A 15,312-nucleotide genomic window follows, 5' to 3' on the forward strand; every position below is an offset into this window, starting at 1 on the left:
GGTGGCGTTAGATAGCCTTGTATAGCCGCAATGTTGCACTGAGAAATGCACTGATTCAGCTTTCTGTGGTCTTCATTGACCCATTTTTTTGGTAAAGCGTACACGTTCATTCTTGAATTTAGCAGCGTTTATTTAACCTCCTGATCATCATACACCAGCCTGAGAAAGCAGAAAGTTCCTGATCTGTGTGGTCATTTCAGCCTGCACCCATAAACCCACAGACTATGGGCTACTGAACAAGGCTGTATTTATCCTTCAGTGATTTGCTGTGCAAATCTTATCCCCACTCTGACCTGAAGGGTCCGTCTGAGGCCCAGTGGCAGGAGATGACCCGAGCTGACTGGCCTCTCTGAGCTGTTGTCATACAAGCTGGCAATTCATCTTTTATTGATATGTTTCTATCTCCCCCTCCCCGCATGGTGGAGACGGAATGAAATATTGATTTCCCCTGGTCTCCACTCACCAGGCAGCCGGGGAAGATGCAGCTGCCTTTATTATGTAAGCTTTTCCTCTTCGCTTTGCCCCCCTCTGAATCCCTTCCTAGATTTTCCTTGCTCTCCATCAGAGGATCACCAAATTTACATTTCAGAACATTACCTAAAACCAGCTCCTGTTCAAGCTGATCACTAGGTAGACTCACAGAAACCTTATATATGTAATCTAGGGGTTTTAATGATATATTGCATCAAACCCAGGGATAATTATACTGTTTAGAATATCATCCCGATAATCATAAGCAATTAGGTCTATTCAAAAAGTCACAGTAAAAATAAATAGCCAGCCATGCCACAGGACATGTTGACATATTATTTGGTGTTGTAAATAAATGAGAGGTTCAGCTGAAGGTCTGTTGATATTAAGATTTTAGATGAAGTGACCCTTATTAGAAATTTCACCTCCGCATTTATCTATCCATGCAGTGAAACACCAAATACACACTAGTGAAAGCACACACACTAGGGGGCAGTGAGCACACTTGCCCGGAGCAGTGGGCAGCCCTATCCACAGCACCCGGGGAGCAGTTGTGAGTTAGGTGCCTTGCTCAAGGGCACCTCGGTCATATACTGTCAGTTCAGGGGATCAAACCAGCGACCTTCCGGTCGCACGGCTGGTTCCCTAACCTCCAGCCCTCCTGCCCATGACTGCCCACGACTGGTATAAGTCCTGTGGGGAAATGATTTCATTTGCCGTGTCTGAAATGGTCCCCTATATTTGAAAATCCGGATCTCTATATAGAAAACTACAGTAGGGAGCAAAATCGGTGATGGTGAAGGATTTCAGACAGTAATGTTATACGGGTTTGCTCATTACTTATAAATAACGCAGAGCATTATGGGTATCCACTATTCACTAGGGTACATCAGTTGTACACTATTTATTGTAGTGCATTGTGGGATTGTTAGAGTGCACTGCATCTTCTGCACTGTTTTCAGGCACCACTACAAAACGCCCAAACCCCGAAATAGTGCACTATGTAGTGAATAGGGAACCGTTTTGGACACAGCCAATGTGTTTTTAGTGGGACATTCTGACCAAAATCAGCTAATCTTACTACGTAACTACGTAATTTCATTGTACAGTGGTGAGATTTTTCAGTTGAAAGACCAATAAAATCACCTTCTGATGAATCTTGAAGGTGCAATAAAGTTCAACTGTTTTAGCTTGGATTTCTTAAAATGTTTTTCTTTGTTTTTTGTTAGCTGGTGAATTCAGGACACCAGATTAGGAAGCCAAATACCTTCAAATCATCTCTACAATGAAGAGAATGGATTACTCAAATAACACTAATGACTCATCAGATGAGAAGAACAAGCTGAAAGCTGAAGTTAGCAAAGTAGCTGGTTATCTCGATAACGTTACTTCAGGTTAGCTTCTTTTTCTCTGGCTGGAAAAGGAAAAACCTGTCTCTGCTGTTCCTTTTAGGCAGAATAAAGATAGAAATAGCCGTTTTCTTTGAGTAGGAGTTACATTATTGATAGCCTGGTTGCATTTATCAGCCTAGGTCAGTGGCTAGGCTACGCTAACACTCTTAAAGCTCAAATCAAGTCACGTTTATTGTCACATCACATTTACACAGGTGCGAAGGTGAGTGAAAAGCTTAGGTGCGTAGCCTCCTCGTAGAATTTAAATACAAAAATATATATATAAGAAAAAAGAAATATATATACACCGACAAGATGGTGCTCCAAGGGTTCTTTAGTAATGGAAATGGTTCTATATAGAACCATGAACACCCAAACAACCTTTTGCATGATTAAAGAGTTCTTTGCATCATGAAAGCGTTCTTCAGATTGATGGAGAATGTGCTGTAGATGATTCTATATAGCACCCAAAAGTGTTGTTCTATTGTTATGATATCAAGCATGTAACAATAGAGGAACCCTTTTGGGTAAAGAACCCTTTAATCATGCAAAGAAAAAAAACATCCATCAATCTAAAGAACCGTTTTCTTTACTACAGAACTGTTGAAGCCCCGTCTTTTTTTTAAGAATGCAGGCCAGAGTTGGTTGACCCCCCATTGGCCATATGTGAATTATTTCCCAGTATATTATATAATATATTATATAACACTGTGATAGTATTAAATCTGTTATTTTGGTCACTGATATTTTGGTCACTGATATGTATGTAGCACCTAAATGAAGACGATGCGTAGGTGTAGGGCAGATAAGCTCTGAGTTTGGGAGTTGCAGGATGTCAGGTGCGAGGCTGTGAGAAACAGCGGGAGTATGTTTCCATGCAGAGTGGGAGGATGTTTCTCATCTTCCTCCCACCATCATGACCTCACCTAGTCTTCAGTCTAACAGTTTCACCTTCATGACTTCTTCACTCTTCACTCATGAGATCTCCAAACGACGGCAGAAATAGAAACCCAAATGCAAATGAAAACAGAAAGCAGTGATTAACGAATCCAATTTGACCTGTATTCAAACAAAAAGAGGACTAATACCAGTTATTTAATGTTTAACTTTATAAGAGCAATTTAAGACTTGGAGCGTTGTGAAATGTTCATAAGACCTCTCAAACAGGTGATGCAGTCATGCGTGGGAATAAAAGGAGCATCTAGGAATGGCCTGGTTCTTTATGAGCCTCTTTAAAATGCCTCTGTGAATAATCTAACAGTTTGAGAACCACGTTCCTCAATAAGCTTATAGGTATCTAGCTTTTGCATTAACACTTAACTTCTTAACATTCCAGGTTGATTTCACACAGAGGCTTATTATTCAGTAACTACAGGGACTTCAATGCAAACTAGTGGAGCTATTCTTAGGTTATAGATGTGTGTAATAAAGCTTTGGGCCTGCCAGCAGTTGGTGAGGGTTAAATTGCAGGTTTATTATTCAGTTATTAATCTTAAGACTTATTTTATTTACTTATTTGAGTTAATTTAAGATTATTCAGTATCTACTATGAATTACTCCAAGTCTCCAGTTTACCTACACCCATTGGCCATTTTATCAGAAATGACCTAGGTTTAGTTTGTAGGTGTGCAATTACAGACTGTGGAACATCTGGGGTTTTTTACACTCTACTGGATTTAGAACAGCTTGCTAACCAAAGATATCCAGCCAAGAGCGGCTGTGTGGTCAGAAACTAGCCTTTGATGAAGGGCTATAGTGTGACTAATGCTAACTGTGCATCTTCAGATGAGCTACAGTCTCAGTCTTTACACCAGAAAGGTAGATTCTAAGAAAGTGGCAGTACGGTGAATGTATTCAATAGCTACTATGAAACTAATATGTAAGCCTATGTGGTTATGAGACTAAGGAATTAAAGTCTAGACCCACAGACAGACCCTCAATTACTGCAGAGCTATGTGATCAGTTTGCCCTGGCGGTAGACGAGTTTGGTTCAGTGATACACAGAGAGATGCAGGTGTTTTGGTAACATTTTCTTTACACCAGCTACGGGTTAACCTGGAATGTGGAAGGCGTCAATCCCCTTCTTCTAAGCTGCTTATATAAATGTTCTGTGCACACAGAGAGGGTTTAATCTTGCTGGCTTTCGTAAGGTTTTAGTCCCTTTACGCCTTCTGCTAGTTAAAGGGGAATTCCAGCACTTTTTCTATGTAGTTTAATCATTCAGATGTATATACACTCATTTAGCATGGTTTGATGTGAAATGATTCACAGTAGAGAAACTTGCGAACTCAGATTTCTTTCCAGTGGTGGTGATAGGAACCAGGGGTCACAGTCTCTACAACACAAATATAGCCATTTTATTTGTTATCTAGATGAGCAGTGAACCTGCTCTTCAGAATTTTTATATGTAATGTTAATGATGGTAAAATAGTGATTAATCTGTATAATCTGTATATATATTTTTTAAAAAGCATACAAAAAAACAAGGCAAAGTAGTCATTATATATATATATATATATATATATATATATATATATATATATATATTTTGCCGTTTCTCAGTTTTTGACATAATTTGAACATACCTTCTACCCTTTATATTGTATGTAAATTTCATGATGATTGGAGTAAATGAAATGACCCAAAATGAATTGGAAAAATTCTGATTCCATTGACTTACATTAAAAGTAAAGCAGGTTTTTCCTTCTCCTGTAAAGTTACCATTTTGGAGATACAAGGTTTTGTTCTGACAACAGTGAGACATCTATATCAATATATGTATGTATGTGTGTGTGTATGTATGTATGTATGTGTGTATATATATATATATATATATATATATATATATACACATATTTTAAGACTACCTTGCCTTACAGTGTGTTTTGTGTGCTTTTTTTTCCTTTTAAATAAGATTTAGGCCAAAACTTCCTCAAAATTCTGACATCTGGCAGTGGATTCATAACCATTTAATGTAACAGCTTTCTGTGTGGGAGCTTTTAGGGCCATTAACCTCTTCAGACGTCTAATGACTGTCCACCACTGTGAACAATTTCAACTCTGTAAGTTTCTCTACAACAGAGCACTTCTCATCAAACCACTTGGAATGACTTTGTTTACATCTTAACAATTCTGTTTGTTAAAAACTTTTTAACAAATCAGTGGAATCCCCTTTAATTTAAGCAGCACCTTTAGTGCTTTCATGCTATGAGTTTGTTAACCAGTGTCCTTCCTCTGCATGTGCGGAACAGTAATCCTGCAGTGTCCTAAATAGTCATGAGAATAATGATCAGGTTGCTGGCCTGCAAAAACAGGTGTTTGAGTTTGGGTGGGGGTGAAGTGTCTAATATTTCAGACGCTTCACTGCACTTGTGCCTTTTGCAGTGCGCTGCTGATAATTCAATAACTGCTGCTTTTTAAAATCTGGAATTTGATTTAATAGTTAATGATATATAGTTTTCCCCCATTTGCAGTTCATGTTGTCTTGTGAAATGGGCTTGGCCAAGGCGGGTCTATTTTGCTAAAGGTAGCAAGCAAGCTAACTCACTTACTATAAACAGTAAAAACACAACAGTGAACATTATAGCAGATAACTACATATTATCTACATATTAACTACATACTCGCCACAGCACAGCATGGTACTACACACTTATCTGTAGCGCAAAGTGTAGTTAACTGGTTGGCAAAAATTGGGTCCATATAGGAAGGCCTGTTGGCGGCCATCTTTGTATTGCTGCGGGGCAGTTATTTCCAGTCATACAAGACCAGACTCCTATCACCAAAATACTCAAAAATGAAGGTCAAATTAGTTTCAAAAACATATTTAAAATCACTGATAAAATCAGACAAACCCTCATAAATATTTGTAGCATTTGGCTCAATAACAAACTGTGATTTTTAGCTTGTTTTGTCTAGCGCGCATGCGTAGATCTCCAAAACGTGGGGGAGATAGTGGTGTAACCGGCAAGGTGATTAGCTCTTTTCATGGAAGGGCAGGACTTTCTCCATAAATGGATGCCATGTTGAGTGTTATGGGCTTTTCCATTCATACTTTAACCAGTGACCTGTCTCCTCGTTCATACTGTCTCTGCTTGTGTGCAGCTGTGGTTAGCCAAAGAGCTATCATCGCAGTTAGCTTAAGCTGGCTAACTTGCCCACCATAAACAGTCAAAATGACAAAAGTAAAGATAATAATACAGTCTTTTGACTGTGTATCATACAGTCTCTTTTCCTATGTTTATTAACAGTCAGTGAGGAAATAATGTTAAAAGGATTTTACTTACACTGGTTAAATAAGCATTTCCTCCATTTTTGAATCTTCAGTGCTATAAGGGTCACCCCTTCAAGGTCAAGACAGTCAAAGCAGATGCACTATATTGGTTAAAGACACAAATTGGCATGTTACAATTCACCAAAGTTGAAGTTTTGTGCATGATATGTGTTTGTCCTGAAAGTCATGAAACCGCTCATCAAGTTAAAATCCAGTAAAATTATTTTCATTTTTGCTCACAAAATTTCTGGCGAGTGTTAATGTGACTGGGCCTTTACTCTAAATGTAGTTGATCAGCCAAGACACAATTGGTGCCTGAAGTTTCCTTCCTTAGCTTTGTGCTGGAGCTGTAAAGCTAATGTAGCTAACAAATAATGGAAGCTTACTGCACCAAATAGCATTGTGCTAACTGCACTCCTAAACCATCATACATTGGACTTGAACTGTGTTGAGGTGTTAAGTTATCTCTAATAGACTTGCTTATGTGATTTCTGACACTGTATGATATGCTGTAATCTATAAAAATGGACAGAAGAATGTTGCATAGCTAAAAACAAGCAGCAGCTGTTCAAAGCCTGAATTTTGTGTAAACATTTGTCCATTTTTTTTTAGATAACAGTCTAATACCATGTCAGAAACCACATAAGTAAGTCTCTGAACAACTTGAGATGGTTTGGAGCAAGGGGTGGTGATTTGGACATGCAGTTTGCTCAGTGCTAATCTTCTTTCATTAGCATCTTAACTAATGAAAATTAAAGAAACTTCTGACACCAATGTGTCTGGGCTGATGCGAAATAAGGGAAAAATGGGTGTAAATTAGATTTTTGGCACAGCCATCGCATTAAGGCACGAACACATGCAGCATTTATGCCTTTCAGATTGAACTGAACCTAATTAAGCACCCATAATGCAAAGGCCAATCGATTTCACAGGACCATGAATAAGTAAGGTGGCTGGGCCTTACGTGTCCCCTTCTGCGTCACCCTTTTGAGGTTAAGGGGGTCATCTGACAGTGAAACGGGACTAGGAGCGGAGCCTCAGGCATTAGATAGCCATCTCGGGTGCGGGAGCACCAGGATCAGATTCAGTCGCCCATCTGTGCCGCTTTCCCCAGGGTGACTTCATTCAAACCCAGCAGCTTCGCACTGGCCTCTGTGGCACATTTCACGTAGGCCTTCTTGCTTGGGTGTGTCTGAAATGGCAAAACAATGCTGTCTTGGTAGACGGTAAAATATCAGATCATATCCCAGTCCTATGTTTTACAGATTACTGCCTCCGAACTGCCTCCACGTGGTCATTTCTGAAGGCAGCCTTTACGGACCACAATTATGTTTGCTCACTCAACTGCGAAAAAAAGTTATTTACTCTTGTTTCTAACTTTATTTTCAACAGGCAGTGCATTTACTGAGTATTCGGTCTGATGTTTCCAGCGCTGTTGCCTTGGAAACTTGTATTAAACCAAATTTTACCTTCATACAAAATCCCAGCTCAAACTAAATAACTACCTTCTTGCAAAAGTGCTGCCTCTTAGGGATTAGACGTGTTTAGACAGCACCAAACAGCATATTTGCTAAGACCTCAGAGATTTTCCAAACTTGAGGTGAGGAGTAAAATTGGAGACTCTGCGACTTCAACTCTGGTGACTTTTATGAATGTGAATGACAAAATAAGCCATCAGCAAATGCAGTTTTATGTAAGCCTGTTAAACTATAAGGGCCCATATGTGAGCCTGTGCTTCACGTCCTCACTACCTAAACGACATAATCTACAGATCATTCAGTAACTACTATGAAACTAATCAGTATAAGTTTCTAAATACCTCTTAATAAATAATAGGCCTAATAACTGAATAATCGGCCTGAATAGTAGCATGGTAGCTACCTGCAGAGCTAGTCAGCCTAGTTCTAGTTGTAAAGGAAACAACTTGACAGCCCCTAAAAAAAATCATTCTTTCCTATGATATGTTTACTACGCTGTTGGGCTACTTCATGTACACCACTGGCTGATTCCTTGGTCCCACATTTGTTTACATGAAAACAACATAACAGTCAGAGATTATTCCATGAACAGCACAGAGGCATATTAATTCAGAATTCAACTGTAAGGCAGTTATCTGTGAGTATAAACCAGTTGCATAGCCAGAAAACATGTTTACGAGTTGGGTAGGGGCTGCTATAGAAATCCATAGTAAAGCTGGCAACCATCAACTAACTAACTAGCCAGCTTCATTGTATAGCCAAAAGTATTTGGACTCCAGGTGTTTTAGCCGCACCCATTGCTAACAGGTCTGTAAGATCAAGTACATAGCAATGCAATCTCCATAGGTAAACATAAACGTACCGAAGAGCTCAGTGACTTTATATGTAGCGCTGTCATAGGATCGCAAATGAGTTTGTAAAAGTTTCTAGGAGCAACGACAGCTCAACCAGCTATAGACCATGCAAACTCGTAAAGTGGAGCCACCGAATGAGTTTCAAACTGCCTCTGGAATCAACATCAGTACAAGAGCTGTGCATTAGAAGCTTCTAGAAATGGGTTTCAATGGCTGAGCAGCTGCACAGAGGCATAAGATCACTACGCAGAGTGCCGAGCGGCAGTGGTGTAAAGCGCACCACCACTGGACTCTGTAGCAGTGGAAATGTGTTCTCTAAAGTGATGAATGATGCTTAACCTTCTGGCAGTCTGATGGATGAATCTGGGTACGGTCGATGCCAGGAGAACACTACCTACCTGAATGCATAGTGCCAGCAGCAAAGTTTGGTAGAGGAGGGATAATGGTCTGGGGCTGTTTTTCAGGGTTTGGGCCCCTCAGTTCCAGTGAAGCGTGATGTTAATGCTACAGCATATAGAGACATTTTAGAAAATTATATGCTTTCAACTTTGAGGCAACAGTTTGGGGAAGACCCCTGTGTACAAAGCAAGATCCATAAAGAGATGGTTCAATGATTTTGGCGAGTAGGTGCTCCAGTGGCCTGCACAAAGTCCTGACCTCAGCAACACTGAACACCTTTGGGATAGAATGATTGTGAGCCAGGCCTTCTTGTCCAAGATCAGTGCCTGACCTCATAAATGACACGATTACTGACTTAGTATTTAACTGCCTAGTCACTATAACAGCTGACAGCACACTATAAAGGGTAAAGGTCAATTAACCATAGTTCTACCTTTTACAGCACTAAGCGTAGAGGTCTGGGGTGATTGTTTTTTTCTTTACTATAGTCAACTTTATAGCTGTGCTACTTAGGCTAGCCAACGTAAGCTACATACCTACTACAGAGAGCTAGGAAGTAGTCTTCACTAGGAACTAGTACAGCTCAGCTAAGTTTACAGTCTGCAGAAGTAGTGGAGCAGTATAATGTGTTTGCGTATTGGTGTTGAAAAAAAGCATTGCTCCATGCCAAATTTCAGAATTGATTTAAAACTGCCATGTTGCACAACAAATTACGGCATGAAGTCTTGTAAACTTTGCCATGATGATAGTGTCTGACGAAAATTGGCGATAAGCGCTTTGACAGTAATTTTTTCATTTATTTAAAGGTGGAAATAAATGCACAAGGATACAGTAATTCAGGACCTTTGAGTTTATTTTGTACTATTCGAATATTTTCATTGGTATCGGAAAGCTTTATTTCTTTTGAGCACTCAGAAGTCGGGGAGGGGGGGCTGGCTTCCAAGTGAGACTTCCTAGGCCCCCCCAGATCTCCCCATAGCCCCTGGAACATAGTACAATTCACTATGGCTTTAAACGTGGCTTAGCCAAATCAGATTTTGGAACCAGAACTGTAATAACTATTAGAAAAATTTTGAACCAGGAAAACAATAAACAACTATGGACTCTCTCATGAGTTAGCTAGTGTGGCTAAAACAGCAAGGTTGCAGCTAGCTACCTTCTGTTAGAAACTCTGTTTACAATCTGACCTGTACGGGAGGCGGGCTGAACCGTCCAGTTCCCTAAAGCAAGGGAGGCAAGGGGGCAAATCGCCACCTCAGCCAAAATTCCTACCCCTTTTCATAATAGGAAGCGGAGGGAGAGAGCCACTCACCCGCCCTGACGGCATACACATATTTGCCCACAATAAGGGTCAGTGATGTGGCCGGAGCTCAGGAAAGGCCACACATACTTGGTCAATAGGGCCCTTTTATGGGGGGAATTAGGGAGTCAATGTGGAGGGTTTAAGCCAGCGTGCACACCGTGTGAGTGTGTGCGTTTGTTTTGATCGCTGCACGAGACTGGCCTGACCGTGGACTGTGTTTACACTGCAACTGGTCAGGCCTCTCGATTGCATCAGAGCCGGATTGCAACATGTTCTTTGTGTCTGCTCCATGTTTTGGCTGTTTCTGGCAGATCCCATTTACGCGGCTATCTTGTTTCTAGTCTGACTTTTGTTGAGTTCTGGACAATAGCGTGATACTGCAGCTATGACTAAGCTGATGTTGATGTACAGAATGTTTTATTTGGACTGCTAAATGGCAGTGAGGTCGTTTAGACTGCACTGGCTTTAGCAATGATTAACAAGCGTGCTCAGTCCAGCCACTGTAATTACATTGTGTTCTGAGGTGAAGGTGCAGTCAGTTTATACTTTGCCAGGATTTGGGTCCCCATACAACATTTAGCAGGTTTCCTTTGCGCCACTGTAACTAAATGTTAATGACTGTTCATCTAGAAATGATATTTTGAGGAGCAAAAAGTTTATATGATGACTTACCTGTTTTGGGGCATTGCTTGACATGTTGGGATAGTTGACCTTCATGAAATGTCCAGAGAGCAATTAGACAGTACAGTGTTTTCCCAGTTAAGACAGCAGCTTCAGTTCAAGAGCTAATTATTGTTTATATATATTCATATAATTTTAGATAATGAAGTGAATGATTAACTTGTTTTTTTCTTTTTTTAAAGAAAAAAAAACAGTTTACATACGCTCGCCGAGCACTTCATTAGGAACACTGTACTACGGGGTTCTCTTTGCTCTCAAAACAGCCTCAATTCTTCAGTTATTCTGCATGGATTCCACAAGATGTCGGAAACTTTTCTTTGAGATTCTGGTTCATATTTGACATGATTGCATCATGCCGATTTTTCAGGTACTCTTTCTATAGGTTTTCTATTGGATTCAGATCCAGTGACTGGGAAAGCCACTGAAGAGCACTGAACTCATTGACGTTCATAAAACCAGTTTGAGACGACTTCTGCTTGGTGAGAAGGTGCATTAACATGCTGAAAGTAGCCATTAGAAGATGGTAAATTGTGGTCATGAGGGGATGCACATGGTCAGCAACAATACTCAAATAGGCTGTGACATTCAAACAAAGATTGGTACTAACAGGCCCAAAGTATGCCAAGAAAACATTCCCCACACCATTACACCACCTCCACCAGCCTGGACTGTTGACACAAGCCAGTTTGGGTCTGTTGATTCATGCTGTTGGTGCCAAATTCTGACCCTACCATCTGTGAGCCTCAGCTGAAATTGAGATTCATCAGACCAGGCTGCGCTTTTCCAGTCTTTAACGGTCCAGTTTTAGTGAAGTGTTGCCCACTGCAGCCTCAGCTTTCTGTTTTTCTGATAGAAGTGCAACTTGAGGTCTCGTGGTCTTCTGCTGTTGTAGCCCATCCGCCTCAAGCTATATGTTGTGCATTCTGAGATGCTTTTCTGCTCACCACAATTGTCTGTCAGCTCAAACTAGTCTGGCCATTCTCCACTGACCTCTCTCATCAAAAAGGTGTTTCTGTCTGTAGAATTGCCGCTCACTGGATATTTTATCTTTATTGCACCATTCTGAGTAACTCTAGGGACTGCTGTATGTTGAAATCCCAGGAGTTTAGCAGTTACAAAAAATACTCAAACCAGCCTGTCTGGCACCAACAATCATGCCATGCTCAAAATTATTAAGATCACATTTTTCTCCAATTCTTGCACTGCTGCCACATGATTGGCTGATTAGATAATTGCGTGAATGTGTTTGCTTTAATTTGTTCAAAAAAACTGATTATTTCTAAACCTGTTTTCGTGGCAGCCCAGTATTGTTTAGTCATCGTCCAGTACCAGGGGTGGCTAATCCCACTTTATTAAAGGGGAATTCTACATAATTCAGTCGTTGAAACGTAAATAGTCATTCAGAGTGGTTTGATGTGAAACGGTTAATTGTAAAGAAACTTGCAGACCTGGATTTTCTTTGCAGTTGTGGTGATAAGAACCAGGGGTCACGATGACTACAACACAAATATAATCATTTTATTTACCATCCAAAACCACCAGTGAACCTACACCTGTCTTCTGAGTTATATATGTAATTTTGATAGTAAAATAGTGGTAAATCCAAACAAAAGACCAAAAAAAAAGGTTTCTTTGCAGTCTATTTTGCCTCACCACACCCTGCATGTACCTCTCCATCATTTATTTATTATGCATTTCACAAACACCTTGTGCAGTTATTCATATTTTAGCATGTTTGTTGTGCATGGCCTCCAAACAGAAATGCCTTTTTTAGCCCAAATGAACTAATTTCTTAGAAAATCAGGGTAGTGGGATCACAAAGCGTAGGCCTATTGTTTTTCCACCCATTTCATATAAATGATTAACTATACAAAGTGCTCACTAATGACCATAAATTAAGTGGATAATAGCCACAACACCCTGGTAATGGAAGAAAATTGATGCAGCATGTACCGTAAGGTGTGACCTCTGGGTAGGATGGATATTTTCAAACCTAATCAGTCACGTCAGTGGCGTAGGCCTGCGGAGGCAGTTTTAGCCTAACGACTCTCCTTCAAGAAACTTATATGTAATTAAACATAACTAAATATCTCTACAAGCTCCACCCACATACACACCCGTTTCTTAATATAAATGGTGTACGCAGTTGCTTAGGGCCCCCAGGCTGCTAGAGGGCCTGTATTTTTATATATTTATCTTAGTCATTTATTGAGACAATTTTACTGCTCTGTATATTGTTAATTATTGTTTTAGCACCATTCCTTTAACATTATTTTTATTCTTGCATACAAAATATGATTCTCAAACTGCTTGTGTTACACTAACATATAAAGTTAACCTCTTACTCTCCAGGGTATATTTTGTTTTTCCATCTGAATTTACTTATGCCCAAATAAATGTAAATGTTTATTTTAGTTATTTTTTGTAAAAGCTCCCCTCAAATTAACAGAACGTGTTTTATCATCATACACATATTGCTATATGCTTACAATTTACTGCTGAAAGCCAAAAATCTTAGATGCTCTTTGTGTTTTTTATAAAAATATTTTTTACAGAGCAGATCACTGAAGAGACGCCATCTGTTTATAGTTTATAGCCCAGATTTGTGGTAAAATGGGTCGACTTTCAGTACAAAAAAAAGTTGTGAGTTCAGCTTCTTTTATTATAAGGGTTTAAACTTACATCACCCATCTATTTGACTGGAAAGAAGACAGTTCCAGCTCTCATACGACCCCCACATTTTGAATGTAGCTCATGAAATATGACAGTTATGAAGAATATGACAAAGTGCGTTTTGAAACCACCGGTGGTCTCAAGGAGTTGAAAAGTTTAAAACAACCAAAATAAACAATTTTCCTTTTTTTTATTTAACAAGCAAAGCAGCATATTTACAGAAGTGTATATATCTTACAAATGCATCATCAGTTTGTTGTGGAGATTCAATCTGCCTGTCAACGAAGCCTAAAGTGCAAGTCAAATCATGTTTACAATAACTTTATTTCCATAATACAAATCATTCTGCATTTCCACTTAACTTTTAACGAAAGAAGTTTCATTTTCCTTCGTTTTCCCAAATCCATAAAGTCTTCTTCTTGGAAATTTGCTCTGCTATTTAAATGTAGCTGATTTTTGATAAATGCATAGTAACACAATATTTTTGGAAAAAGTACAATGTGTTTTCATGGTTTCCACACTGATACACAGTGAAATCAAATAAAAAAAGATCAATCATTAGGAAATCTGATGTTTCCAATAACAAAAAGATCTATGATGTTTGATTCATGCCAAAGAGAAAATGATTTTTTTTAAAAAATGGCCCAAAGGAAATGAAATTCAGTATCAAAGACTGGACCATCTCTTAATACTGCTTTAAGTGTCTTCAGTACAGTCAGGACTGTAGCTACATATGAATGCACTACATCCTTAGCGTTGGTTTTCTGTGGCGCGAATTTCCATAGCGTTGTGTTCCATCTCCAGCGTAGCACTAGAAACGTGCTAAAAATCCAAAAATCCACTCTAACATAGAGCACAGGGACAGTAACCGCAACTGCAGCTCGTCATGCCACTAAATCATCGGAAAACAAACCAAGAAAAAAAGGGAAAAAAAAATCACAAGTATAAAAGGAACAGGAGTATGTTGATGCACAGCTGTATAAACCCCTTCCCATCACTTCCATCAAAATCAGGCCTGGTGGTTGCAAAGATGCTAATACAGGGAATGCTGGTTAAATGAGTTTTAGTGAAAGAAATGAGATGACATTATCTCCATCTAGAGACCCTGCAGATACCCTACATTTCTGCAGTTCCCAAGACCAGGAAAGTGCACTTTTAGTGTATGAGAATGAGGTCCTTTTAACAACTGAGCAACAGTCACAGTCACACCCATGAGCATTTCAATCCGTTCACAGGTTGGTTTTAAGGCTATGAAGCATGCAAATGGATGGAGAAACAGATTCAGATTTGGCTAAAAGGAAGGGAATGAAATGAGTTTGAAAAATAAAACCAATTAAAAAAGGGGACAAAATCCACAATCAATCAGGCCAAAATGCTTGGATGAATGTTCTGGAAATGACTTCAGAAATTTGGATACAAACAAAACAGTCGTTTTTTTAAAGTCTCTTAAGCCCATTATGCTTGGACCTGCTTCATAACTCAGAGCAGGAAAAAAACAAAAAAACAAAACAAAACACGGAAACAATATTCAACATCTTGAGAAACAAAGTTCTTAGCGTGGTAGAAACGAACGTCCACTTTGGCTGAAGAAAGCTCTCTGAAAAACGAGAAAGTGTCTTTTCTCCAACACCTCTGGGCTGAAGATGTTGGTCAGGTGCATAGGGCTTCTCTCGCTGAAGGTCCGCAAGGACACAGTCGATCAGGAGAGTAGGGGGTGGCTCTCCTGACGGAAAGCTGCTGCTAGGAGTTCTGCAGGAGGCGTCTATAGTGGGGCATGACCTCGTGCTCC

At 39.7% G+C, this 15,312-nt stretch overlaps 1 protein-coding gene across 1 annotated transcript in view; it reads right to left on the minus strand.

Annotated features, from left to right (window-relative positions):
• Nucleotides 1-13,696: 13,696 nt before the first annotated feature.
• The window catches only part of cables1 (Cdk5 and Abl enzyme substrate 1), a 49,201-nt gene continuing 47,585 nt past the window's right edge, over nt 13,697-15,312 (minus strand). The window contains 1 exon segment of the mRNA XM_036555783.1: nt 13,697-15,311. Coding sequence (XP_036411676.1) covers nt 15,264-15,311 — 48 coding nt within the window. The 3' untranslated portion in view covers nt 13,697-15,263.

The sequence above is a fragment of the Colossoma macropomum genome, unplaced genomic scaffold, assembly GCF_904425465.1.
Source record: "Colossoma macropomum unplaced genomic scaffold, Colossoma_macropomum, whole genome shotgun sequence".
Taxonomy (NCBI): Eukaryota; Metazoa; Chordata; class Actinopteri; order Characiformes; family Serrasalmidae; genus Colossoma; species Colossoma macropomum.